Here is a 23684-nt window from a genome sequence, read left to right as displayed (position 1 = left end):
TGCGTGGGGGAGGGAGGGAGGGAGGGAGGTTGGTTAATCACTAATCATGATTAATTTTTTAAATCCTGAATAATGATTAACACTTTTATAGCGATTAACCTGCAGTCCTAGAAATAATACTTTAGTCATATAAGTTTTGTTTATATAAGTGAATAGGAATTAAGAACATTAGAATAGCCATACTAGATCAGACCAATGGTCCATCTAGTCCAGTATCCTGCTTCCAATAGTGGCCAATCTAGGTCACAAGTATCTGGCAGAAACTCAATTAACAGCAACATTCCAAGTTAACAATCCCAGGGCAAGCAGTGGCTTCCCCCATATCTATCTCAATAGCAGAATGGGGACTTTTACTCCAGAAATTTTTAAACCCAGATATGCTAACCACTAAGTAGAAATCCATTCAGTAACCTTTTTTTGTGTGCAAATTTGTATCACTACTTGCTACTTTGAATTCTAAGAAGAACTGATAACTTACTTAGCTTCAGTTTAGGGGAAGCCATATCATCATCTTCAAGTAAAGGTCCCAGTTCTTTCCTTTTCTCCTTAAGGATCTTCTCCAGTATATGGGCATCATTGTATACCTAGTCATTAAAAATATTAAGGCTTTTAACTGCACACTTGTATTTTATTATCTCCTCTTTTAGTTCATTGCAAAGCAGAAAATACAGAGCCTTAGTATAATCATGTACTATAGCCAGAGATGTTGAAAGAAATTAAAGTAGCTTTTTGGCAGACATATTTTATGATATGTTTTATGTACACATTTTATCAGATAAAACACTTTACTCAATTACTTTGCCCAATTATGAAATAGGTTCTTTAAAGCATAGCACACGAGCTCACACAAAAAAATGAATCCAAGTTTTAATTTATAGTACAAGAGGCCTGTGGGCTCATTATCAGGTTCTATGTGTCTACCACCAGAAGATACACTGAAGTTGAAAAGTACATTACGTGACTGAACTATTTGCTAAGACCTTTCCTGTAGGAGTGGCCTCAGTGGTACAACCCTAGGATTTATCTAGCAACCCAAGAAAAGGTTGTTTGTGTTATATTTCTGGCAGCTCTTTGCACTATCTGTCCTGTGCTATTATCTAGAATGGCGTGTTCCCCCCCCCTCCCCCCCAAAAACTGAGGAAATAAGAATTCACTCCTAAATTTGTCTTCAGAGGAGATGAGATTCTAGCAGTGAGAAGGGAGTGTGAAGAGTTACTGCTTGACGTGAAGTAAAGAAGATCAGATAACCTAGCTGATACCACAAAGTGCTATCCAGGTACCAAATTGCTGGAGAGGAGTAAAGCAAGAAAAAACAATCCTGTGTCAGGAGACCTAGAAGCGAGATATGTGAGCTGTTTAAGAACTAGAAATCATCATATTTTCAATAAGCAGAAAAGAATCTGTGACACGTTGATACTTGGTGTGAGTGTGACATAACAATTCTGTACTGAAAGACGAAGGCAACTGCTCTTACATAATGTAAACCATACCTGCGAGCCTTCCTCATTATAATGCCGTGCATTTCGGAACATTAGTTTCATATCATCTATCATAGCTTCTTCCCCGGAGTATTTGTCAGTGCGGATGTTGTGCTCAATAATCTTCATGTCCATAGGTTCCAAAATGATTTTATAGTAATCTGGATAGTCCTTTTTGGAAGGTTTGACCATAAAAAGGTCACACAACCTCCTGCCTGTACCTGGCTCCCGTGCTTCCAACACAGCGTTGAACAAGATTTTCATCCTTTGTTTCCTAATGTTTTTTTTACTGTTGGAAGGAAAATAGTCAAGTAGTTTCCAATTACATGTAACAAACAAAAAAGGGTGTAGTTATGTACTAAGCACATACAAGGAGCGCTCTTTATCAACGCAAGGTGTAAATGGAAGAAAAGATCCTCCAAAAACCTTTATAGACGGGAATCAATGGAAGCATTATAATCTGTCTCTGCAAACACTATCGCTGGTAACTAAATATAATGGTACATCCAGCATATTAAAAGTCAAACTTCATTCAATCCAGGTTTTCTACAGAAATTGGAATATTGTGTAGACATACTGGGGGCAAATGTGAATTGTCTACATATACTGCAATTTTCAAACTGAAACCATGCATGTTGTCTTTAACATAAGCCAAACAATATGCATATTAAAAGCGCTCAGGTACGGGACGTTTAGAAGACTCTGAACAAAAAGGGGGTCAAGGGAGTCTCTTTAAGTAGCGTATATCATGGATTTAAATCTTTGCATTGCCTTTCTTTTTCAGTGGAGGCCCAGAGTGACTGGGTTTGGGTTTTTTTTGGAAGAGGGGGGAGTGGAAGGGGGGAATTTAATTTTCTCTTATTCAAATGTAATATTGCTTTTTCAAATAGCGACTTGTTTGTTAAGTGTGGAAATTTGACAAATAAAAATAAATAAAAAGTGCTCAGGTACTTTGTTGCTCAGCAGCCTGCACAAATAGCAGGTACAAACGGGGCATACATATCTAAAAACTGAAAACGTGCATACTGTCTTCCTCCTCTAACACCCCACCCCCAGCAATGCCTCTTTTTACTCCAGTTAAAGCAAGAACACTATAGAAACAGTGAGCGCTTTCAGACAGATCAATTTATCCAGGTAAATGGCTTTGAAAATTGCTCTCATTATACAGAAATACTGAAATATAATTGACAATTCATGAGCAATAATTTAGTGGTGGAAAATGAGAAAGGAGGTGGTAAAAATCCAAAAAAGCATTTCCTTATTATACTGAATCTCTGGATTGTACATTATTCTACACAAGGGCTCAATTCCTGGGTGCTAGATTGCCATGGCATGTAAAAACTTAAGTTTGACTTCTAGAGGAGAAAAGAGAGGGTGAGGGCAGGGTGCAGGAGAATATGAGAGACAGACAGTAAGTGAAAGCAGGATGTGGGGGAATGAGAGAGGAAGACTGGTGGGGACCTGGACCATGGTGATACATGAAGCAAGGAGTGGAGGAGTGGCCTAGTGGTTAGGGTGGTGGACTCTGGTCCTGGGGAACTGAGGAACTGAGTTCGATTCCCACTTCAGGCACAGGCAGCTCCTTGTGACTCTGGGCAAGGCACTTAACCCTCCATTGACCCAGGTACAAATAAGTACCTGTATATGTAAGCCGCATTGAGCCTGCCATGAGTGGGAAAGCGCGGGGTACAAATGTTAACGAAAATTTTAAAAAATAAGTGAAGAAATAACTGATGGAACTGAGCGAATGTGTGCACTATTTCTGTTTGTGACTGACCTGGGGAGAACTTATTTGCATGTGGCAGCACTCAAACCTTCTGCTGGTTTGAAAAACAAATAACATGACTCCATGGTGCCCTTACACTAAAGTGTGATAAAAATTTGCAGTTACACAAATGTAACTGAAAGCATTAGTGTGGTAACTGCAAAGTCTCTGCGGTAACTGTTGTGTGCTTGCCCAGTATCTGCCTATACATTTAATACAGGGAAAACATATTTACTGTGCATTAAATGCACAACAGATAACGCTGATGCATTTAATGCCACATTTTGAGGAGATAAGTGATCTGCATTATCTTGTAACAGTTAAACTGTTTAGCTACCATGAATTAACTACAAGGCACAGTCTACACTGAATCCCAGCCCCCTGCATACTAAGCATTAAAAATAATTGGCATCCTGTCAAGCTACCGTGTTAACTGTTAGCAATATGCTGTTCGTGCACAGCTGCACTAAGTTCCACATTAAATGCTTAAGGTACTTTAATAAAAGGGCCCCCAATTGTGACAATATAAACCATTAAATGTCACTATTAATAGATTTCAGAGGTGTTGCCATACTTCACCTCCTCTAGCTGGAGGTACACAGAGCAACCAGTAGCAAACTGCATGATTCAGTCAATAAGCATCATTATACACCATTAAGACAGCTGTATGGTTCATGCACTAGGTTTCACAGCACAATTGACAACAAAGGTAATGAAATACATATCTGAATCACATAATAGACAGTCTAGCAGGGATGGGGAGTGGTAGAACTGGAGTAGAGAGCAGAGGCACTTTGAAAAGGTGATTCAATGTATCAATGTTTATAGCCTTCAGAAACTGAAACAAGCTTCTGTACAGAAATGTATTGGGCCACCTCCTCCCATTCCACTTCCCATTTCCCATAATATCACCAGTATTCTACTGTTTGGTTTCATCCCCTCCACCACACTTTTCTTTAAAACTGGAAATGTGCTAGTTATGATAGCGATATACTCTGGACTCTCAGGGGCTTTCAGGACGGGTCCTTATTAATTATTTTTCTGAAAACAGATTACCATGCCAAGAGGGGCACAACAGGGAAAACCTCACTGATAAGAAACTGGCAAACATATCTCAGGAAACAGACTTTATAAACAATGAATTTAGTTACACACAAAATGCTTTCCAAGTTAATACATCAGAAACAATTACATCCTCGCCCAACAATAAACACTATCTCCAGCCAAAATGCATCAAAAATGTGAGAAACGAAATGCTACCATAACTATCCACTTAAAAGTAGGATTAAGAAATGCACAGCGAAATAACGCTATTTGTGCAAATTCTTCTCTCAGTTACAGAAACGCCAAGGGTGACCCATCCCACAGGTGGAGATTTACCACTGCTATGCAGCAGATTGGAGGCCAGTGAGTGAGGCTTTTCTTGCAGGCCCTAACCATGTCTAAACCCAGCTCTGTCAGATGTACTTTCCCAAAACTGACATATTCTAATTAACTAGAAAGTAAATTCCTTTTTCTACCTTTGTTGACCAGTCATTTTCTTTTTAATTTTTTATTTATGCAAAGTTTTAATATTTAAATAAATGCACTTGCACAGAAAAGGGGAATATGTATAACTTATTAAAGGAAAAGAAAAAGATATACATCTTCACACATCAAAAAAAAAAAAAAAAAAACATCTCATGTCCACAACAAGGAGGAAGTTCATAAGGAGAAATAGGGGGAAAAAGTACTAATTCAAACAGACAGTAAAAGGATTCATGCAAGATGACAAAGGTACAGACAACTAATATAATGGTGACCTCGGAGACATTATCAAGACCCTTAACCGAAGAACCCAAAGGGTGTCTTAGTTGACAAAAATGCAAATAATTGAGAAGGTATAAAAAAAAAAAATACATATTTCTGAGATCAATACTTGATTACACACTTGTAAGGAAATTTTAAGTATGCACCTAATTGCAATACACCTGATTGCATCACCAGAAATTGTTTCTGCCTTCTTTTGAGTTTCTATTGAAACATCTGAAGTAGAGGAGTGTTGTAGCCGTGTTAGTCCACTCTTAAGGTTATCAATAGAAATCAAACAAAATAAAACATGGAAAAGAAAATAAGATGATACCTTTTTTATTGGACATAACTTAATACATTTCTTGATTAGCTTTCGATCAGCTAGCACATTTGCTTATTTCCGATCTGAGGAAGAAGGGCAACCTTCGAAAGCTAATCAAGAAATGTATTAAGTTATGTCCAATAAAAAAGGTATCATCTTATTTTCTTTTCCATGTTTTATTTTGTTTGATTTCTATTGATAACCTATTGAAACATCTGGAAATCCCTACATTTTTAAACTGTAGAACAGTTTGACGACTGTAAAAATACAGTCTCAGTAGCTGTTCTCAGTATGCAGCCAAAGCAAAGGTTACCAACAGAGTAGCTGATTTTATGGAATACGAAACAGATGTCTCCAAAATAGCTATTACAGCTCCCACTTCTGCCACAGTATTATCTGTTCAAATACAAAGAGGTCTCTCCACATTATTATCTGTGTCGGATCTTGCTGACTAGGATTCAGGTGCAAATCCGATGCACACGCACTTAATACTCTGTATTTTAAATTAGAATCTGTAAGCCATGTTGAACTCGAACCCATTTTTCAGGATAATGTGGGATATAAATGCCATAAATTGTTTTTCGTAATTTAAAACAATCAATGGTATTAAGCCATCTGGACTATTGTAACGGAATCTATGCAGGTTGTAAAGAACATCTAGTCAAGAAACTTCAGACTGCCCAGAACACAGCGGCGAGACTGATTTTTGGTAAATCTAAATTTGAATCTGCAAAGCCCCTTCGTGAAAGATTACATTGGCTTCCCATCAAAGAACGTATTGCCTTTAAGGTCTGTACCTTTATTCACAGAATCATTTATGGAGAAGTTCCCAAATACATGTTAGATCTTGTGGATTTACCACCCAGAAACTGTACCAGTTCCTCCCGATCCTACCTTAATTTACACCATCCAGATTGCATTGGCCTTAAATACAAATCTACCTATGCCTCCAACTTCTCCTTCATAGGCACACAACTATGGAATGCTTTACCCAAATCCTTAAAATCAACTCAGACCTATTTAAATTTCAGAAAATTATTGAAGACTATCCTGTTCAAGAAGGCTTACTTCCCAGACTCAACCTAATCTTACTTCTTCCTGGATTCAGCAATATTCATGGACCCTATTACCCTGTATTACCCTTGTTATTCTTTGTTGTTTATATGATACAAATATGCCTATTATCCTATTACTACTTTGTTTAGTTGTGCTTTTTTGAACTGTAGCCTACCCTACGGTTCTGTGTAAGCCACATTAAGCCTACAACTAGTGGGGAAATGTGAGGTATAAATGTATTAAATAAATAAATAATAGTAATGTTCAGGAATTGCCAAACCTCAGATAAATATTTCTGAAACATTCCTCATGGAATGTTAAAGAATTAGGAAATGTTATAAAACAAAGGTTTCCAGATCTAACTATTCTCCAAAGGGCCCTTTTACTAAGCCTTAGCGCATGCTAACGGACATTAGAATGCACTTAAGGGGCCTTTTACAAAGCCAGCTGGAGGTAAATACTGAGGCACTCATAGAATATAATGGGCATCTCAGTGTTTACCGCCAGTTAAAAATGTTAGCGTGGCTTTGTAAAAGACCCTTTCTTAGTACAATGTGGCCTATAAGTATAAAACAGGATGCACAAAATTTATCACACAGTAAGTTTTAATAAAAGGGCCCCTAAATTCCTAACTTTAGTCCTCAAGGCTATCAAATCTTTAGAAAACTGTCAATTGTAATTACTTTATTTTTCTAATTGTGTTGGTCCCAGTCTCTGCTTTCCTTAGTCTTCTCTTAACTCTCTTGCCTGGATCTCCTTGTCCATTTGATATTCCTTCTCTCTCCATGTTCCCTCTGCATCTCTATCTGCCCTGTGCAGCATAACCCCTCTGTCCTTGCCTCAGTCCTTCTCTCCCGCCCCCCTTCTCAGGAGGTCCAGGAATGTCTCTCTCTCTTCCACCCCTCCTGGAAGAGTCCAGTATCTCTCCATCTTCCTTCTTCCCAAATGTCCTGGCATCTCTTCCTCTCCTTTCCCTCCACCCCAGTGGTCCAGCAAGTGTCCCTCTCTCTTCCCTCCAGCCTGATCACCTGTTTCGCCACAGGTCCAGTATCTCTCTCCTTCCTTTCTTTGCAAATCCTGGCATCTCTCCCTCTCCTCCCTTCACTCCTGTCCTCCCCCACAATCCTGTCGGTCCAGCATCTCTCTCTATCTCCTTCCCCTATTTCTCTTTCTCCACTCTGCACCTCCCTGTTCGGAATTACTTCCTCTCTCTTGCCCTACTCACCTACCATCCTTGCCTCTGTGGCTAGCAGCATTAATGACATGTGGCCTCCAGTCAGTGTAGGCCTCGTCACTCTACTGCATCCTGCCTGCCAGAAACAGGTAATTGAGTCAGAAGAGGTGGTATGCAGCAGAGGGAAGAGGCCTGCACCAGCTGGAGGCAAAGTGTCTTCAATGCTACTGGCCACAAATGTAAGGTTGGTAGGCTGCTGGAGGTGGGGAGGGCACAAAATATGCCAGGTTGAAGGAGAGGGAGAAAGGAAGGGGGATAGATGCCAGACCATGGGGTGGGGGGGGGAGCAGCCAGGAGCATGTGTGTGAACAGGGCATTTGTGTGTCTCAACAGGAGAAGGGGCCCAAGTACATGTATCACATGCCTAATGCATGTGATTTTGGTATGTCCCTTAAGCTGCAGCAGCCACAAGTTCACCAGAAGAGCTTTGCTATTAGATACAGATGCAATTTTAGGGCAATGGCAACCTGATGTACAACCCACATGATACACAAGTTCTGAATCCACTGTGCTTGTGTCACTGATCATTAGTGATTTGCTGAGCCAACCCAGGAAGGGAGCAGACAGGATGTTGTAAAGCAAGAAAAAAATAAATCAGTTCAGAGCATATTGCTATGTGTTGACTTAAGGCTTTCCTTCTGCTGCTGGAGGAAAAAAAAAAAAAAAAAGATGACAATAGGGGAGCAAGAAAGGTCCTCAAGGGCTTCCAGTGGTCTCTGGGCATTGCACTGACCAATTACTTAGATTATGATCTCTGTAGGGTACAGAAAGTACCCGTACCTAATATGCAAAACAAAGATTTTTTTTTTATTTTTTTTTTTTTTTTTTTAATGGAGAATGAATTAGGGGAGCTCTGAATCACCCTAAGGACTTGTTTCAAATAGTTTAATCTTTGCAGACCTCCTTAAGGAGTAAGATTGGAATATAGACATTTGAAATCTTCTATTTTGAACATTTTTTTTCTAGCATAAATTGGAGGGGATGAAAAGGAGTTGACTGGTATTCATGTGTTTAGAACACAGCAGAAAAAACTGGGAACAGATAAGAAGAAAGTCGAATAATTAGAGGTGGCTGGGATTCTGAAAAGTTGATGCTTCAGCCCATTAAAGTATGTCAAAGTCCCACTGATCCCTGTTCTGCCTGGTTAATTAAAAATTGTGCCTCACTTCTTAATTTAATCAATTAGAAGGAACAATATTTTTTTTTAGCAAACCTGGAGGAAGAAACTAACCTTAGAGAAGAGTGATGTGAGTAATTATAGACTAACCACTAACCTTTTGGTTTTAACTAAAATGATTAAACAATCAGTATCTTCTCAGTTAGGACAATTTGTCAAGACGAGGAACTCGCTGAATGTGGGACAACTGGGGTTTACACCTGGCTATAATATGGAGACTTTGTTCATCTCTATGGTACATAAGAACATAGGAGTAGCCATACTGGGTCAGACCAATGGCCCATCTAGCCCAGTATCCTGTTTCCAACAGAGGCCAAGCCAGGTCACAAGTACCTGGCAGAAACCAAAACTGTGGCAACACTTCATGCTACAAATCCCAGGGCAAGCAGTTGTTTCCCCATGTCTGTCTCAATAGCAGACTATGGACTTTTCCTCCGAGAACTTGTCCAAACCTTTTTTAAATCCAGATACGCTAACCCCTGTTACTACATCCTCTGGCAAAGAGTTCCAGAGATTAACTACTTGTTGAATGAAAAAATATTTCCTCCCATTTGTTTTAACAGTATTTCCATATAACTTCCTTGAGTGTCCCCTAGTCTTTGTACTTTTGGAACAAGTAAAAAATCAATTCACTTCTACTCATTCTACACCACTCAGGATTTTGCAGACCTCAATCATATCTCCCCCTCATCAGTCTCTTTTCCAAGCTGAAGAGCCCTAACCTCTTTAGTCTTTCCTCATATGAGAGGAGTTCCACCCCCCTTTATCATTTTGGTCGCTCTTCTTTGAAACTTTTCTAATTCCGCTATATCTGTTTTGAGATACGGTGACCAGAACTGAATACAATACTCAAGGTTGCACCATGGAGTGATATAGAGGCATTAAAGTATTTTCTGTCTTACTCACCATCCCTTTCCTAATAATTCCTAGCATCCTGTTTGCTTTTTTTGGCCGCCGCTGCCACACACTGAGAAATAGATTTCAGTGTATTATCTACAAAGACACCTAGATCTTTTTCTTGAGTGCTGACCCCCAAGGTGAACCCCAGCATCAGGTAACCATGATTCAGATTATTCTTTCCAATGTGCATCACCTTGCATTTGTCCACATCAAATTTCATCTGCCATTTGGATGCCCAGTCTTCCAATTTGCTAAGGTCTTCCTGCAATACTTCACATCTTTAGATACAACTGAAGCATTCGACACGACGATCATCAGGCTTCTAGTCTGTGGGATTGATGGGTTGTAGCAGCATCCTAGTTTGAATCTTATTTTTATTTTCCAGGAAGAACTCAATGATCATCAATACAGCAAGATTTGCAGGGATCAGGCCCTACAGAACATGGAGTCCCTCATGGCATAGTACTATCCCCTTCGAAGTTTAACATTTATGTGCAGCTATTGGGGCAGATAATCAGAAATAGGGAATTGCAGTATCAAACCTATGCAGATGATCTTCAAATTTATTTAGCTCTTGGAGAAAACAGACACCTTGAACTGAAAATGTTCTGTCCAGAAGATATTTTTGATTAGATGGGCTAGAATAGGTTGTTACTATATCCTCAGAAAACTGAGGCCTTACAGGTACATAAATAATAAATGAATTTTGCTCCTCTTACACAGATTCAAGGATTAGGTGTTTCTACCTCATAACATGCATTCAAACCCAGATCAAGAACATTTGTTGACTGTGGTTCTTTTGTCACAGGGAGACTGGATTACTGTAACGCTATTAAAGGGAGCTCCTAAACAAAAACATCTAAACAGACTGCAGCTGCTCAGAATACAACAACAAAGACTGTATAAGGGTTGATCATATTTGGCCTGCTGGGTGTACAGTACACTGGCTTCCGGTGTGTGCTAGGACTGAATTCAAGATTCTGTCTCTAAAGTCTTTACTGTCAAGGATTCCTACTTATTTACAAGAGAAACTGCAGTCGTAGGTTCCTGGTTGACCACTGCACAGTGAACAAGGTACATTAGAAGTAGTACCAAGAAGAAGATATATGCTCCATAAATAAATATATATATATATATATATATATATATATATATATATATATATATATATATTTATGGAGCATATATTATGGAACATGAGCTAGGATAAAGGAACCTCAATTTTGGAAGTAAGTTTTGTATTTTTTGTTTCATGTTTTTTTGCGCATTCCTTAGAGTTTTCAGGAATTTAGTTAATTAATGAATGGAATATAAAAACAAAATAAACTGTCAATTATCTCAGGCATGCCTTTCAGGGATCACTACATGCTATTAACAGTGTGGTGGTGCAGTGTGTGTGTGTGGGGGGGGGGGGGGGGGGCGGATGGAGATAAAGCACTAGGTCCCGTCAGCACTGTACAATGGCATATTAAGGGTCTGTTTAATGGGAAAACAGATTTTGTAAATCGGGCCCTAAGGGGGAGGTGGGGGGAATGGCACTGAGAGCCTTAAGGCCTGTTCTACACATCATATAGTTTCAGAAGTATGCTGCATGAATCAAATATTTCTCCATAAGATGATAAATTTGCATGACATTTAAAATTATATATACTAGGCTGCTCGAACTAGGTGAAATGATAAATACATTTTCAGCTGACAAAAGAAAACTAATCTTCACTGCATGAAATTTATCAAGGAAAATTAAAATATATGATGAGTCCACCACAGTGACATTTATGCTCTTTCAAATTCTCCCCTTTTCTCAAAGCCCACTTTTTACACAGCTGTGGGAAACAAATGGAACAAGAGGCAGGAGGATGTTTTGTGGTTAAAGAAAAACTGACACATACCTTTTCCTTTTTGCACTGCCAGTATCGGATGTGGCAGAAGAGATCATGCTGTCTCCATCCTCAATGTCGTCTCTCCTTGCTAGCTCTTTCTTCTTAGCCTGAAAGAAAACAAATCCCTGGAGTGAGGCACACACTGCCAAATGCTCCCAGAATACATGAATATTAAACAGCTGCAGAGATCAGGTTCATTTGGAAAGATACAGCCAGAAATGATGCAAGACAATTAAAACACTGCAAAGACTTCTAGTCACCATCCTACATATAATTTACTGCATTTATATGCTGGTTATACTCTGTCACGCTACAAAAAAACAAACACATTTGTGCTGCATTTTCAGGAGATTTAATGATTTCATTTCCCAACAGGGGTGGGGGGAATTGTCTTCTTGATATATAAATTAAAATTGTGCCTTAATAACTGAAGACGAAACAGAATTAAAACAGTTTCTTCAAGGGCCACCACAGTGGCAGTTTTCTGGATATTTTTTGTAGCTTATGCAGCATATACAGTACACACATATAAAATGCATTTCAGAACTGTCTGCCATCTGTTTGTGAAAAGTATGCATCCAGTATAACTGCATATGTATTTTTACCCACAGCAAACACTCCAAGAGGCTAATTAGTAAAAGATTGTTCACCAAGAGGCTAGGGCCACCTCCTCAGGACCTGAAACTCTGGGCTCTCTTCCTCCCAGAAGAAAACAGACCTTATTAATAGGGGAAAATCCATCTGATATCTTTGATACTTCTTGTAAATATTTTCTCAGAAGTCCCAATGAGGTAATCACAGGAATTTGAGGAAAATTCAAAACTTGCATGTTCACATTTCATACATTATTTTCTAAATTTTTATACCTATGGTATATGACCCTTTTATCCTGGATTAACACCAGTTACAGTGAAGAACTTTGCTCATAAAAGATATAAGATGTAAGATAAGATGTAATTAGAAAAGGTTCAAAGAACAGTGACCAAAATGAAAAAGGAGATGGAACTCCTCTTGTATGAGGAAAGGCTAAAGACGTTAGGGCTCTTCTGCCTGGAAAAGAGACAGCTGAGAGGGGATATGTTTGAGGTCTATAAAATCCTGAGTGGTATAGAATGGGTAGAAGTGAACTGATTTTTCACTCTTTCAAAAAGTACTAAGACCAGGGGACACTCAATGAAATTACATGGAAATACTTTTAAAACAAATAGGAGGAAATATTTTTTCACTCAAAGAATAGTTGAATTCTGGAACTCACTGCCGGAGGGCGTGGTAACAGCAGCTAGTGTATCTGGGTTTTAAAAAGGTTTGGACAAGTTCCTAGAGGAAAAGTCCATAGTCTGTTATTGAGATGGACATGGGGGAAGCCACTGCTTGCCCTGGGTTTGGTAGCATGGAATGTTGCTACTAATTGGGTTTCTGCAAGGTACCTGTGCCCTGGATTGGTCACTGTTGGAAGCAGGATACTGGGCTAGATGGACCATTGGTCTGACCCAGTATGGCTATTCTTATGTTCACAATTGTCTCAGACTAGTTGTCAACCTCAGCCTCATAAGTCTTACCTTCGAAATTGATTAATGAGTTAACAAAGGAAAAATGGCCTACTCTAGCTCACTAGATGTTATCCATACCAATACATTGTTGTTAGAGATAAAATCAGAAAAATATCTAATCCTTCGAGTACAACAGTTATAAAGATGGATCAGGTTTAAAAAAATAATAATAAAAAAAAAAAAAAGACTACACACGAATACTTCACACTACTGTGCATCAACGCAATCCAGAGATTTTGTTTATTTATTTAGCGCACACTTTTACTTCAAGGTGAGTTACATTCAGGTATTTTTCTGCTTCTGAAGAGCTTACAATATAATCCCCCCCCCCCCCCCCATTTACTAAGTCATGCTAGTGGCTGACGTGCACTAATGTCAACATGGGCCATTCACTTTGAATGAGCTGTGTCAGGATTGTCATGCGTCTTAGTAAAACAGGGAGGTAAGTTTGTATCTGAGGGAATGGACAGTTAAGCAACTTGCTCAAGATTGCAAGGATGCATCACGGAAAAGGAAAAAAGCAAAGCATTTTGTACATGTTGCCATAGCTTAAAGTAACTCAAAGTACTGAGATGCCATGCAGTAAAGTATGGAATATAAGAACACAGACATCTGAGGAAAATACATGCTAACCAGGAGACAGTGTTTATGCAAAACAAGGGTATTTCTGAACACACATTATCTAGATAAATGAACACTTACATACAGCAACAGGAATCAGAGTTCATGTGATATTGAGCAAGACACATTGAAAGCATACATGTAAACACTCAAAACATTAATGCATATGGGTGTCCCTGTGATTCATAGCACTAAAACAGATGTTCCTGAAGTATAGAGAACACCTGAAACAACAGTAAGTTTAAAAGCACAGAACCACCTCTGTTATAAGCTTCTTCCAAGGCACAGGAGCTCCCATAAGATGCCAAAGCATCATAGATATTAAAGTACAACGGTGCTCTTAAAGCTAAGTAAAAGCTATGGCTGTCAGCTGCAACTGGACAAACAAATCCCTTGGCAACAAACTCACAGGAAAGAAGAGGCACAGGCAGAAAATGAAGAAACTTTCTTCATTAATGGATTTAAATTGGTGGGGAAAGAAGAAATGGGGTATGATAAAGTTTAAATTTTGAAGTAAAATACTTAAAATATTTATCAAATATATCATGCTCCTAAATGAATTCTATAACTCTAAGGGGTCCTTTTATTAAGCTGCAGGAAAAAGGGCCCTGCGGTAGCGGTGGGGGCTGTTTTTCCCATGCCAGGTCCCTTTTTACCGCAGCAAGAGCCCCCCAAAAATGGCCACACGGTAAAATAACCCTTACTGTGTGGCCATGTGGTGGCAGTAAGAGCTCCCGCAGTAAACAGGCAGCACGCGATGATGCTGGATTACCGCCGGGTTAGCACTGTGCTAGGGGAAAAAAATTTCCCTAAGCGCCAAAAATGGTGTGTGCTCCAGTTGGAGTTACCGCTGGCAGCCACATTGGGCCGGCGGTAGTTCCATTTTAGCTTGCGGTAAGCCCACGTTGGGCTTATCACTGCTTTGTAAAAGACCCCCTAAGCTTGGAAAGCTCCCTGTGGTGGTGGTGGTATGTTACAGGCCATGAGTGAATCTACAAGAAATACCATGAAAGAAAATACAACACAGCCAAATGAGGCCTCAAATAACAAAACCTTTCTTCACAAGAAGGTATGTGGCACACAATTTCAGGAAGTATAAAAATACAATCAAAATAATTAGAATAATAGACTGCATAATAAGAACAAAAAAGTGAGCAACAGAAAAAGAATGAAAGCCACATTGAGCCTGCAAATAGGTGGGAAAATGTGGGATATAAATGCTACAAATAAATAAATAAATAAATAAATAAATATAACAGCAGCTATATTGGGTCAGACCAATGGCCCATCAAGCCCAGTATCCTGCTTCCAGCAATGGCCAATCCAGGTCACCAGTACCTGGCACGAATACAATTCCCAAGGCAAGCAGTGGCTTCCCCCATGTCCATCTCAATAACAGCCTGTGGCAAAACAGTGGATTTTTAAGTCTGTAAAATTGTATTATTTCTTGAAGTGTATTTCTCTAGTTTGGCCAGCAGGTGGTGCATGTATATGTTTAAAGCTGTTACAAAGAACTGACTGTTCCTTCTTTAGTTAACACAGATAAGAGGTAGCCTGCAGTGATGTGGCCAGCTACTTTTAAAACTTGTTGTTCTGAGCTCCAATTGGCACAGGAGCTCAAATTCATCTAGGATGTACTGGCTTTTGCCTCCATCTTTGCCAGGGAGAAGAGAAAGAAATATTTCTTTGCTGAGGTCCTGCGAACAGTTAAAATTGATAATCTGTGAGCAGCTATATGTCCTGATCTCCCCAGGTACTATTTAGATAGTATACAAATGTTTAGATAGTGTTATAATTGATCCATATTTCAGTTACTTGTTATTGTTTTACTGATTGCACCTTTTCTGTTCACAGTTCTTTTTCATGACACACATTTTTAGTTTATTGCCTCTGCTTGTCTGGACTGACTAAGAATCCTGGTGGTTTGTGTGTTGGGTCTGTGGGTGCTTTCTAGGAAAAGTGGGACCACTGTCGGCTTCCACCCTCAATCTATTTCCCTTTTAAGTGTTAGCGCCAGCAGCCTGGTTCCCATTTGGGTTAAAGTGGAGCCCATCCTTTTGGAACAGGCTCTCCCTCCTCCAGAATGCTGCCCAGTTCCTAACAAATCTAAATCCCTCATCTCAGCACCATCGTCTCAACCACTCATTGAGACTTCGGAGCTCTGCCTGTCTCTTCGGTCCTGCGCATGAAATGGGGAGCATTTCTGAAAATACAACCCTGGAGGACCTGGATTTTAGCTTTCTACCTAGGAGCCTAAATTTGGTTTCCAGAACAGGCAAGTCAATTTGAACAATTAAGATAGGGCAGTATAACTGCTAAAACAAGTATTCTGTAGTTAGTGGGGCTCCCCAGGGGTCTGTGCTGGGACCGCTGCTTTTTAACATATTTATAAATGACCTAGAGATGGGAGTAGCTAGTGACGTAATTAAATTTGCTGATGACACAAAGTTATTCAAAGTTGTTAAATCGCAAGAGGATTGTTAAAAATTACAAGAGGACCTTACGAGACTGGGTGTCTAAATGGCAGATGAAGTTTAATGTGAGCAAGTGTAAAGTGATGCATGTGGGAAAGAGGAACCTGAATTATAGCTACGCAATGCAAGTTCCATGTTAGGAGTCACCGACAAAGGAAGGGATCTAGGTGTTGTCAATGATAATACGTTGAAACCTTCTACTCAGTGTGCTGCGGCGGCTAAGAAAGCAAATAGAATGTTAGGTATTATTAGGAAAGGAATGGAAAACAAAATGAGGACGTTATAATGCCTTTGTATTGCTCCATGGTGTGACCGCACCTCGAACACTGTGTTCAATTCTGGTCACCACATCTCAAAAAAGATACAGAAAAGGTGCAGAGAAGAGCGATGAAAACGATAAAGGGGATGGGACGACTTCCCTATGAGGAAAGGCTGAAGAGGCTAGGGCTCTTCAGCTTGGAGAAAAGACGGCTGAGGGGAGATATTCGTGGGATAAACACATAGGAATCCTGTTTAGAAGGAATGGTTCTGCGGAATATTAGCGGAGATTGGGTGGTGACGCCGGTAATCAGGAAACAAAACAGGAGTTGGGCAGACTTCTACAGTCTATGTCATGATCATGAATGAATTGATCGATAGGGATGGGCTGGAGTGTAAATTTTAAGGGGCTTAGAGGTTAGCTTCAGAATTAGTACAAGAACAATGCTGGGCAGTCTTCTACGGTCTGTGCCCTGAGAAAGGCAAAGACAAATCAAACTCTGGTATACATATAAAGTATCACATATCATGTAAAATGAGTTTATCTTGTTGGGAAGACTTGATGGACCATACAGGTATCTGTCGTCATTTACTATGTTACTATATGAGAACGGTCTATAAAATAATGAATGGAGTGGAAAGGGTAGACGTGAATTGTCTATTTATTCTTTCCAAAAATACTAGGTCTAAGGGGTATGCGATGAAGCTACAAATTTAAAACAAATTGGAGAAAAATATTTCTTCACTCAACGTGTAATTAAACTCTGGAATTCATTGACAGAGAATATGGTAAAGGCGGTTGGCTTAGCGGGGTTTAAAAAAGGTTTGGACAGCCTCCTAAAGAAAAAGTCCATAGACCATTATTAAAATGGACTTGGGAAAAATCCACTGTTTATTTCTGGGATAAGCAGCATAAAATGTTTTGTACTTTTTGGGGATCTTACCAGGTATTTCTGACCTATGGACCTTTGGTCTGTCTCAGTATGGCAACACTTATGTACTGTCATAAATTAATCTGGGTAAACCCATTATAGCTAAATTTAATATACTGATTAATGGAGTGGCAGAAATAGACTAGCAGTCAGAGCAGTGGGCTGAGAACCAGGGAAGACAGGGTTCACATTCTACTGATGCTCCTTGTGACCTTCAGCAAATCACTTACCTCTCTTGCAAATATAGATTTTAAACCCTGCAGGGACAGGGAAATAACTGAAATACCTGAGTATAATTCACCTTGAATTACTACTGAAAATGTAAGTGCCTAATCCAAATAAATAGTATTACCACATTTATCACAGAACTTAGGGGGGCAACTGAAAGGGTAAAAACTGTACAACAGGCATGGATGCTGTTCAAAAATACAATTCTGGAGGCCCAGGCTAAACATATTCCGCAAATTAGAAAAGAAAGGCGGAAGTCCAAAAGACAGCCGGCGTGGTTGAAAAGTGAGGTGAAGGAAGCAATTAGGGTTAAAAGAAACGCCTTCAGAAAATAGAAGGAACCGTCTGAAAATAACAAGCAGCAGCATAAGGAGTGTCAAAGCAAATGAAAGGCGCAGATAAAGAAGGCCAAGAGGGATTACGAAAAAAAAGATAGCATTAGAGGCAAAAAAACATAGCAAAAATTTTTTCGGTATATTAAAAGCAGGAAGTCGGCAAAAGAATCGGTTGGGCTGCTAGATGACCGAGGGCTAAAAGGGGCGATCAAGGAAGATAAAGACATAGCGGAGAGATTGAGTGAATTCTTTGCTTCGGTCTTCACCGAGGAAGATTTGGGTGGGATACCGGTGTCAGAAATGGTATTTCAAGCGGACGAGTCGGAGAAACTCACTGACTTCACAGTAAACCTGGAGGATGTAATGGGGCAGTTCAGCAAACTGAAGAGTAGCAAATCTCCTGGATCAGATGGTATTCATCCTAGAGTACTGACAGAACTGAAAAATGAGCTTGCAGAGCTACTGTTAGTGATATGTAATTTATCCTTAAAATCGAGTGTGGTACCGGAAGATTGGAGGGTGGCCAATGTAACGCCGATTTTTAAAAAAGGTTCCAGGGGAGATCCGGGAAATTATAGACTGATGAGTCTGACGTCGGTGCTGGGAAAAATGGTAGAGACTATTACCAAAAACAAAATTACAGAGCACATCCAAGGACATGGATTACTGAGACCAAGTCAGCACGGCTTTTGTGTGGGGAAATCTTGCCTGACCAATTTACTTCAATTCTTTGAAGGAGTAAACAAACATGTGGACAAAGGGGAGCCGGTTGATATTGTGTATCTGGATTTTCAAAAGGCGTTTGACAAGGTACCTCATGAAAGGTTACAGAGGAAATTGGAGGGTCATGGGATAGGAGGAAATGTCCTATTGTGGATTAAAAACTGGTTGAAGGATAGGAAACAGAGAGTAGGGTTAAATGGGCAGTATTCACAATGGAGAAGGGTAGTTAGTGGGGTTCCTCAGGGGTCTGTGCTAGGACCGCTGCTTTTTAACATATTTATAAATGATTTAGAGATGGGAGTAACTAGCGAGGTAATTAAATTTGCTGATGACACAAAGTTATTCAAAGTCGTTAACTCGTGACAAGATTGTGAAAAATTACAGAAGGACCTTACGAGACTGGGAGACTGGGCGGCTAAATGGCAGATAACGTTTAATGTGAGCAAGTGCAAGGTGATGCATGTGGGGAAAAAGAACCCGAATTACAGCTACGTCATGCAAGGCTCCACGTTAGGAGTTATGGACCAAGAAAGGGATCTGGGTGTCGTCGTCAATAATACACTTCTGCTCAGTGTGCTGCTGCGGCTAGGAAATGTTGGGTATTATTAGGAAAGGTATGGAAAACAGGTGTGAGGATGTTATAATGCTGTTGTATTGCTCCATGGTGCGACCGCACCTTGAGTACTGTGTTCAATTCTGGTCACCGCATCTCAAGAAAGATATAGTAGAATTGGAAAAGGTGCAGCGAAGGGCAACTAAAATGATAGCGGGGATGGGACGACTTCCCTATGAAGAAAGACTAAGGAAGCTAGGGCTTTTCAGCTTGGAGAAGAGATGGCTGAGGGGAGACATGATAGAGGTATATAAAATATTGAGTGGAGTGGAACAGGTGGATGTGAAGCGTCTGTTCACGCTTTCCAAAAATACTAGGACTAGGGGGCATGCGATGAAAGCGAATGCTACATACCTGTAGAAGGTATTCTCCGAGGACAGCAGGCTGATTGTTCTCACTGATGGGTTGACGTCCTCGGCAGCCCCCTCCATCGGAAAGTTTACTAGCAAAGGCCTTTGCTAGTCCTCGCGCGCCCATGCGCACCGCGCATGCGCGGCCGTCTTCCCGCCCGAAACCGGCTCGAGCCGGCCAGTCCAGTATGTAGCAAGACAATACACTTCAAGGGAAGACTCAACTCCAAAGGGGAGGCGGGCGGGTTTGTGAGAACAATCAGCCTGCTGTCCTCGGAGAATACCTTCTACAGGTATGTAGCATTCGTTTTCTCCGAGGACAAGCAGGCTGCTTGTTCTCACTGATGGGGTATCCCTAGCCCCCAGGCTCACTCAAAACAACAACCATGGTCAATTGGGCCTCGCAACGGCGAGGACATAACTGAGATTGACCTAAAAAATTTACCAACTAACTGCGAGTGCAGCCTGGAACAGAACAAACAGGGCCCTCGGGGGGTGGAGTTGGATCCTAAAGCCCAAACAGGTTCTGAAGAACTGACTGCCCGAACCGACTGTCGCGTCGGGTATCCTGCTGCAGGCAGTAATGAGATGTGAATGTGTGGACAGATGACCACGTCGCAGCTTTGCAAATTTCTTCAATGGAGGCTGACTTCAAGTGGGCTACCGACGCAGCCATGGCTCTAACATTATGAGCCGTGACATGACCCTCAAGAGCCAGCCCTGCCTGGGCGTAAGTGAAGGAAATGCAATCTGCTAGCCAATTGGATATGGTGCGTTTCCCTACAGCCACTCCCCTCCTATTGGGGTCAAAAGAAACAAACAATTGGGCGGACTGTCTGGTGGGCTGTGTCCGCTCCAGGTAGAAGGCCAATGCTCTCTTGCAGTCCAATGTGTGCAGCTGACGTTCAGCAGGGCAGGAATGAGGACGGGGAAAAAATGTTGGCAAGACAATTGACTGGTTCAGATGGAACTCCGACACAACCTTCGGCAGGAACTTAGGGTGAGTGCGGAGGACTACTCTGTTATGATGAAATTTGGTGTACGGGGCCTGGGCTACCAGGGCCTGAAGCTCACTGACTCTACGAGCTGAAGTAACTGCCACCAAGAAAATGACCTTCCAGGTCAAGTACTTCAGATGGCAGGAATTCAGTGGCTCAAAGGAGGTTTCATCAGCTGGGTGAGAACGACATTGAGATCCCATGACACTGTAGGAGGCTTGACAGGGGGCTTTGACAAAAGCAAACCTCTCATGAAGCGAACAACTAAAGGCTGTCCTGAGATCGGCTTACCTTCCACACGGCAATGGTATGCACTGATTGCACTAAGGTGAACCCTTACAGAGTTGGTCTTGAGACCAGACTCAGACAAGTGCAGAAGGTATTCAAGCAGGGTCTGTGTAGGACAAGAGCTAGGATCTAGGGCCTTGCTGTCACACCAGACGGCAAACCTCCTCCAATGGAAGAAGTAACTTCTCTTAGTGGAGTCTTTCCTGGAAGCAAGCAAGATGCGGGAGACACCCTCTGACAGACCCAAAGAGGCAAAGTCTACGCCCTCAACATCCAGGCCGTGGGAGCCAGAGACTGGAGGTTGGGATGCAGAAGCGCCCCCTCGTCCTGTGTGATGAGGGTCGGAAAACACTCCAATCTCCACGGTTCTTCGGAGGATAACTCCAGAAGAAGGGGGAACCAGATCTGACGCGGCCAAAAAGGAGCAATCAGAATCATGGTGCCTCGGTCTTGCTTGAGTTTCAACAAAGTCCTCCCCACCAGAGGGATGGGAGGATAAGCATACAGCAGGCCCTCCCCCCAATCCAGGAGGAAGGCATCCGATGCCAGTCTGCCGGGGGCCTGAAGCCTGGAACAGAACTGAGGGACTTTGTGGTTCACTCGAGATGCGAAGAGATCCACCAAGGGGGTGCCCCACGCTTGGAAGATCTGGCGCACCACTCTGGAGTTGAGCGACCACTCGTGAGGTTGCATAATCCGGCTCAGTCTGTCGGCCAGACTGTTGTTTACGCCTGCCAGATATGTGGCTTGGAGCACCATGCCGAGACGGCGGGCCCAGAGCCACATGCTGACGGCTTCCTGACACAGGGGGCGAGATCCGGTGCCCCCCTGCTTGTTGACATAGTACATGGCAACCTGGTTGTCTGTCTGAATTTGGATAATTTGGTGGGACAGCCAATCTCTGAAAGCCTTCAGAGCGTTCCAGATCGCTCGCAACTCCAGAAGATTGATCTGTAGATCGCGTTCTTGGAGGGACCAACTTCCTTGGGTGTGAAGCCCATCGACATGAGCTCCCCATCCCAGGAGAGACGCATCCGTGGTCAGCACTTTTTGTGGCTGAGGAATTTGGAAGGGACGTCCCAGAGTCAAATTGGAGCAAATCGTCCACCAATACAGGGATTTGAGAAAACTCGTGGACAAGTGGATCACGTCCTCTAGACCCCCAGCGGCCTGATACCACTGGGAGGCTAGGGTCCATTGAGCAGATCTCATGTGGAGGCGGGCCATGGGAGTCACATGAACTGTGGAGGCCATGTGGCCCAGCAATCTCAACATCTGCCGAGCTGTGATCTGCTGGGACGCACGCACCCGCGAGACGAGGGACAACAAGTTGTTGGCTCTCGCCTCTGGAAGATAGGCGCGAGCTGTCCGAGAATCCAGCAGGGCTCCTATGAATTCGAGTTTCTGCACTGGGAGAAGATGGGACTTTGGGTAATTTATCACAAACCCCAGTAGCTCCAGGAGGCGAATAGTCATCTGCATGGACTGCAGGGCTCCTGCCTCGGATGTGTTCTTCACCAGCCAATCGTCGAGATATGGGAACACGTGCACCCCCAGCCTGCGAAGTGCCGCTGCTACCACAGCTAGGCACTTTGTGAACACCCTGGGCGCAGAGGCGAGCCCAAAGGGTAGCACACAGTACTGGAAGTGGCGTGTGCCCAACTGAAATCGCAGATACTGTCTGTGAGCTGGCAGTATCGGGATGTGTGTGTAGGCATCCTTCAAGTCCAGAGAGCATAGCCAATCGTTTTGCTGAATCATGGGGAGAAGGGTGCCCAGGGAAAGCATCCTGAACTTTTCTTTTACGAGATATTTGTTCAGGGCCCTTAGGGCTAGGATGGGACGCATCCCCCCTGTTTTCTTTTCCACAAGGAAGTACCTGGAATAGAATCCCAGCCCTTCTTGCCCGGATGGCACGGGCTCGACCGCATTGGCGCTGAGAAGGGCGGAGAGTTCCTCTGCAAGAACCTGCTTGTGCTGGAAGCTGTAAGACTGAGCTCCCGGTGGACAATTTGGAGGTTTTGAGGCCAAATTGAGGGTGTATCCCTGCCGGACTATTTGGAGAACCCACTGATCGGAGGTTATGAGAGGCCACCTTTGGTGAAAAGCTTTCAACCTCCCCCCGAACGGCAGGTCGCCCGGCACTGACACTTGGATGTCGGCTATGCTCTGCTGGAGCCAGTCAAAAGCTCGCCCCTTGCTTTTGCTGGGGAGCCGCGGGGCCTTGCTGAGGCGCACGCTGCTGACGAGAGCGAGCGCGCTGGGGCTTAGCCTGGGCCGCAGGCTGTCGGGAAGGAGGATTGTACCTACGCTTACCAGAAGCATAGGGACCAGTCTTCCTTCCCCCGAAAAATCATCTACCTGTAGAGGTAGAGGCTGAAGGCTGCCGGCGGGAGAACTTGTCGAATGCGGTGTCCCGCTGGTGGAGAGACTCTACCACCTGCTCGACTTTTTCTCCAAAAATGTTGTCCGCACGGCAAGGCGAGTCCGCAATCCGCTGCTGGAGTCTATTCTCCAGGTCGGCGGCACGCAGCCATGAGAGCCTGCGCATCACCACACCTTGAGCAGCGGCCCTGGACGCAACATCAAAAGTGTCAAACTCCTCTGGCCAGGAATTTTCTGCACGCCTTCAGCTGCCTGACCACCTCCTGAAAAGGCTTGGCTTGCTCAGGGGGAAGAGCATCAACCAAGCCCGCCAACTGCCACACATT

General features: G+C 42.4%; 1 protein-coding gene across 8 annotated transcripts in view; it reads right to left on the bottom strand.

The window, feature by feature from the left end:
* PBRM1 (polybromo 1) overlaps positions 1-23684 on the bottom strand; it is a 242852-nt gene that overhangs the window by 133044 nt on the left and 86124 nt on the right. For all 8 annotated transcript variants that reach the window (XM_030207669.1, XM_030207663.1, XM_030207664.1 and 5 more), the window contains exons 14-16: positions 11613-11710; positions 1491-1767; positions 479-584 (exon numbers count right to left, since the gene is read on the bottom strand). In XM_030207669.1, the coding sequence (XP_030063529.1) occupies positions 479-584; positions 1491-1767; positions 11613-11710 (481 nt within the window). The remainder of the gene's footprint in view (positions 1-478; positions 585-1490; positions 1768-11612; positions 11711-23684) is intronic.

The sequence above is a fragment of the Microcaecilia unicolor genome, chromosome 6 (assembly GCF_901765095.1).
Source record: "Microcaecilia unicolor chromosome 6, aMicUni1.1, whole genome shotgun sequence".
Classification (NCBI taxonomy): domain Eukaryota; kingdom Metazoa; phylum Chordata; class Amphibia; order Gymnophiona; family Siphonopidae; genus Microcaecilia; species Microcaecilia unicolor.
This window is presented reverse-complemented; position numbering and strand designations above follow the sequence as displayed.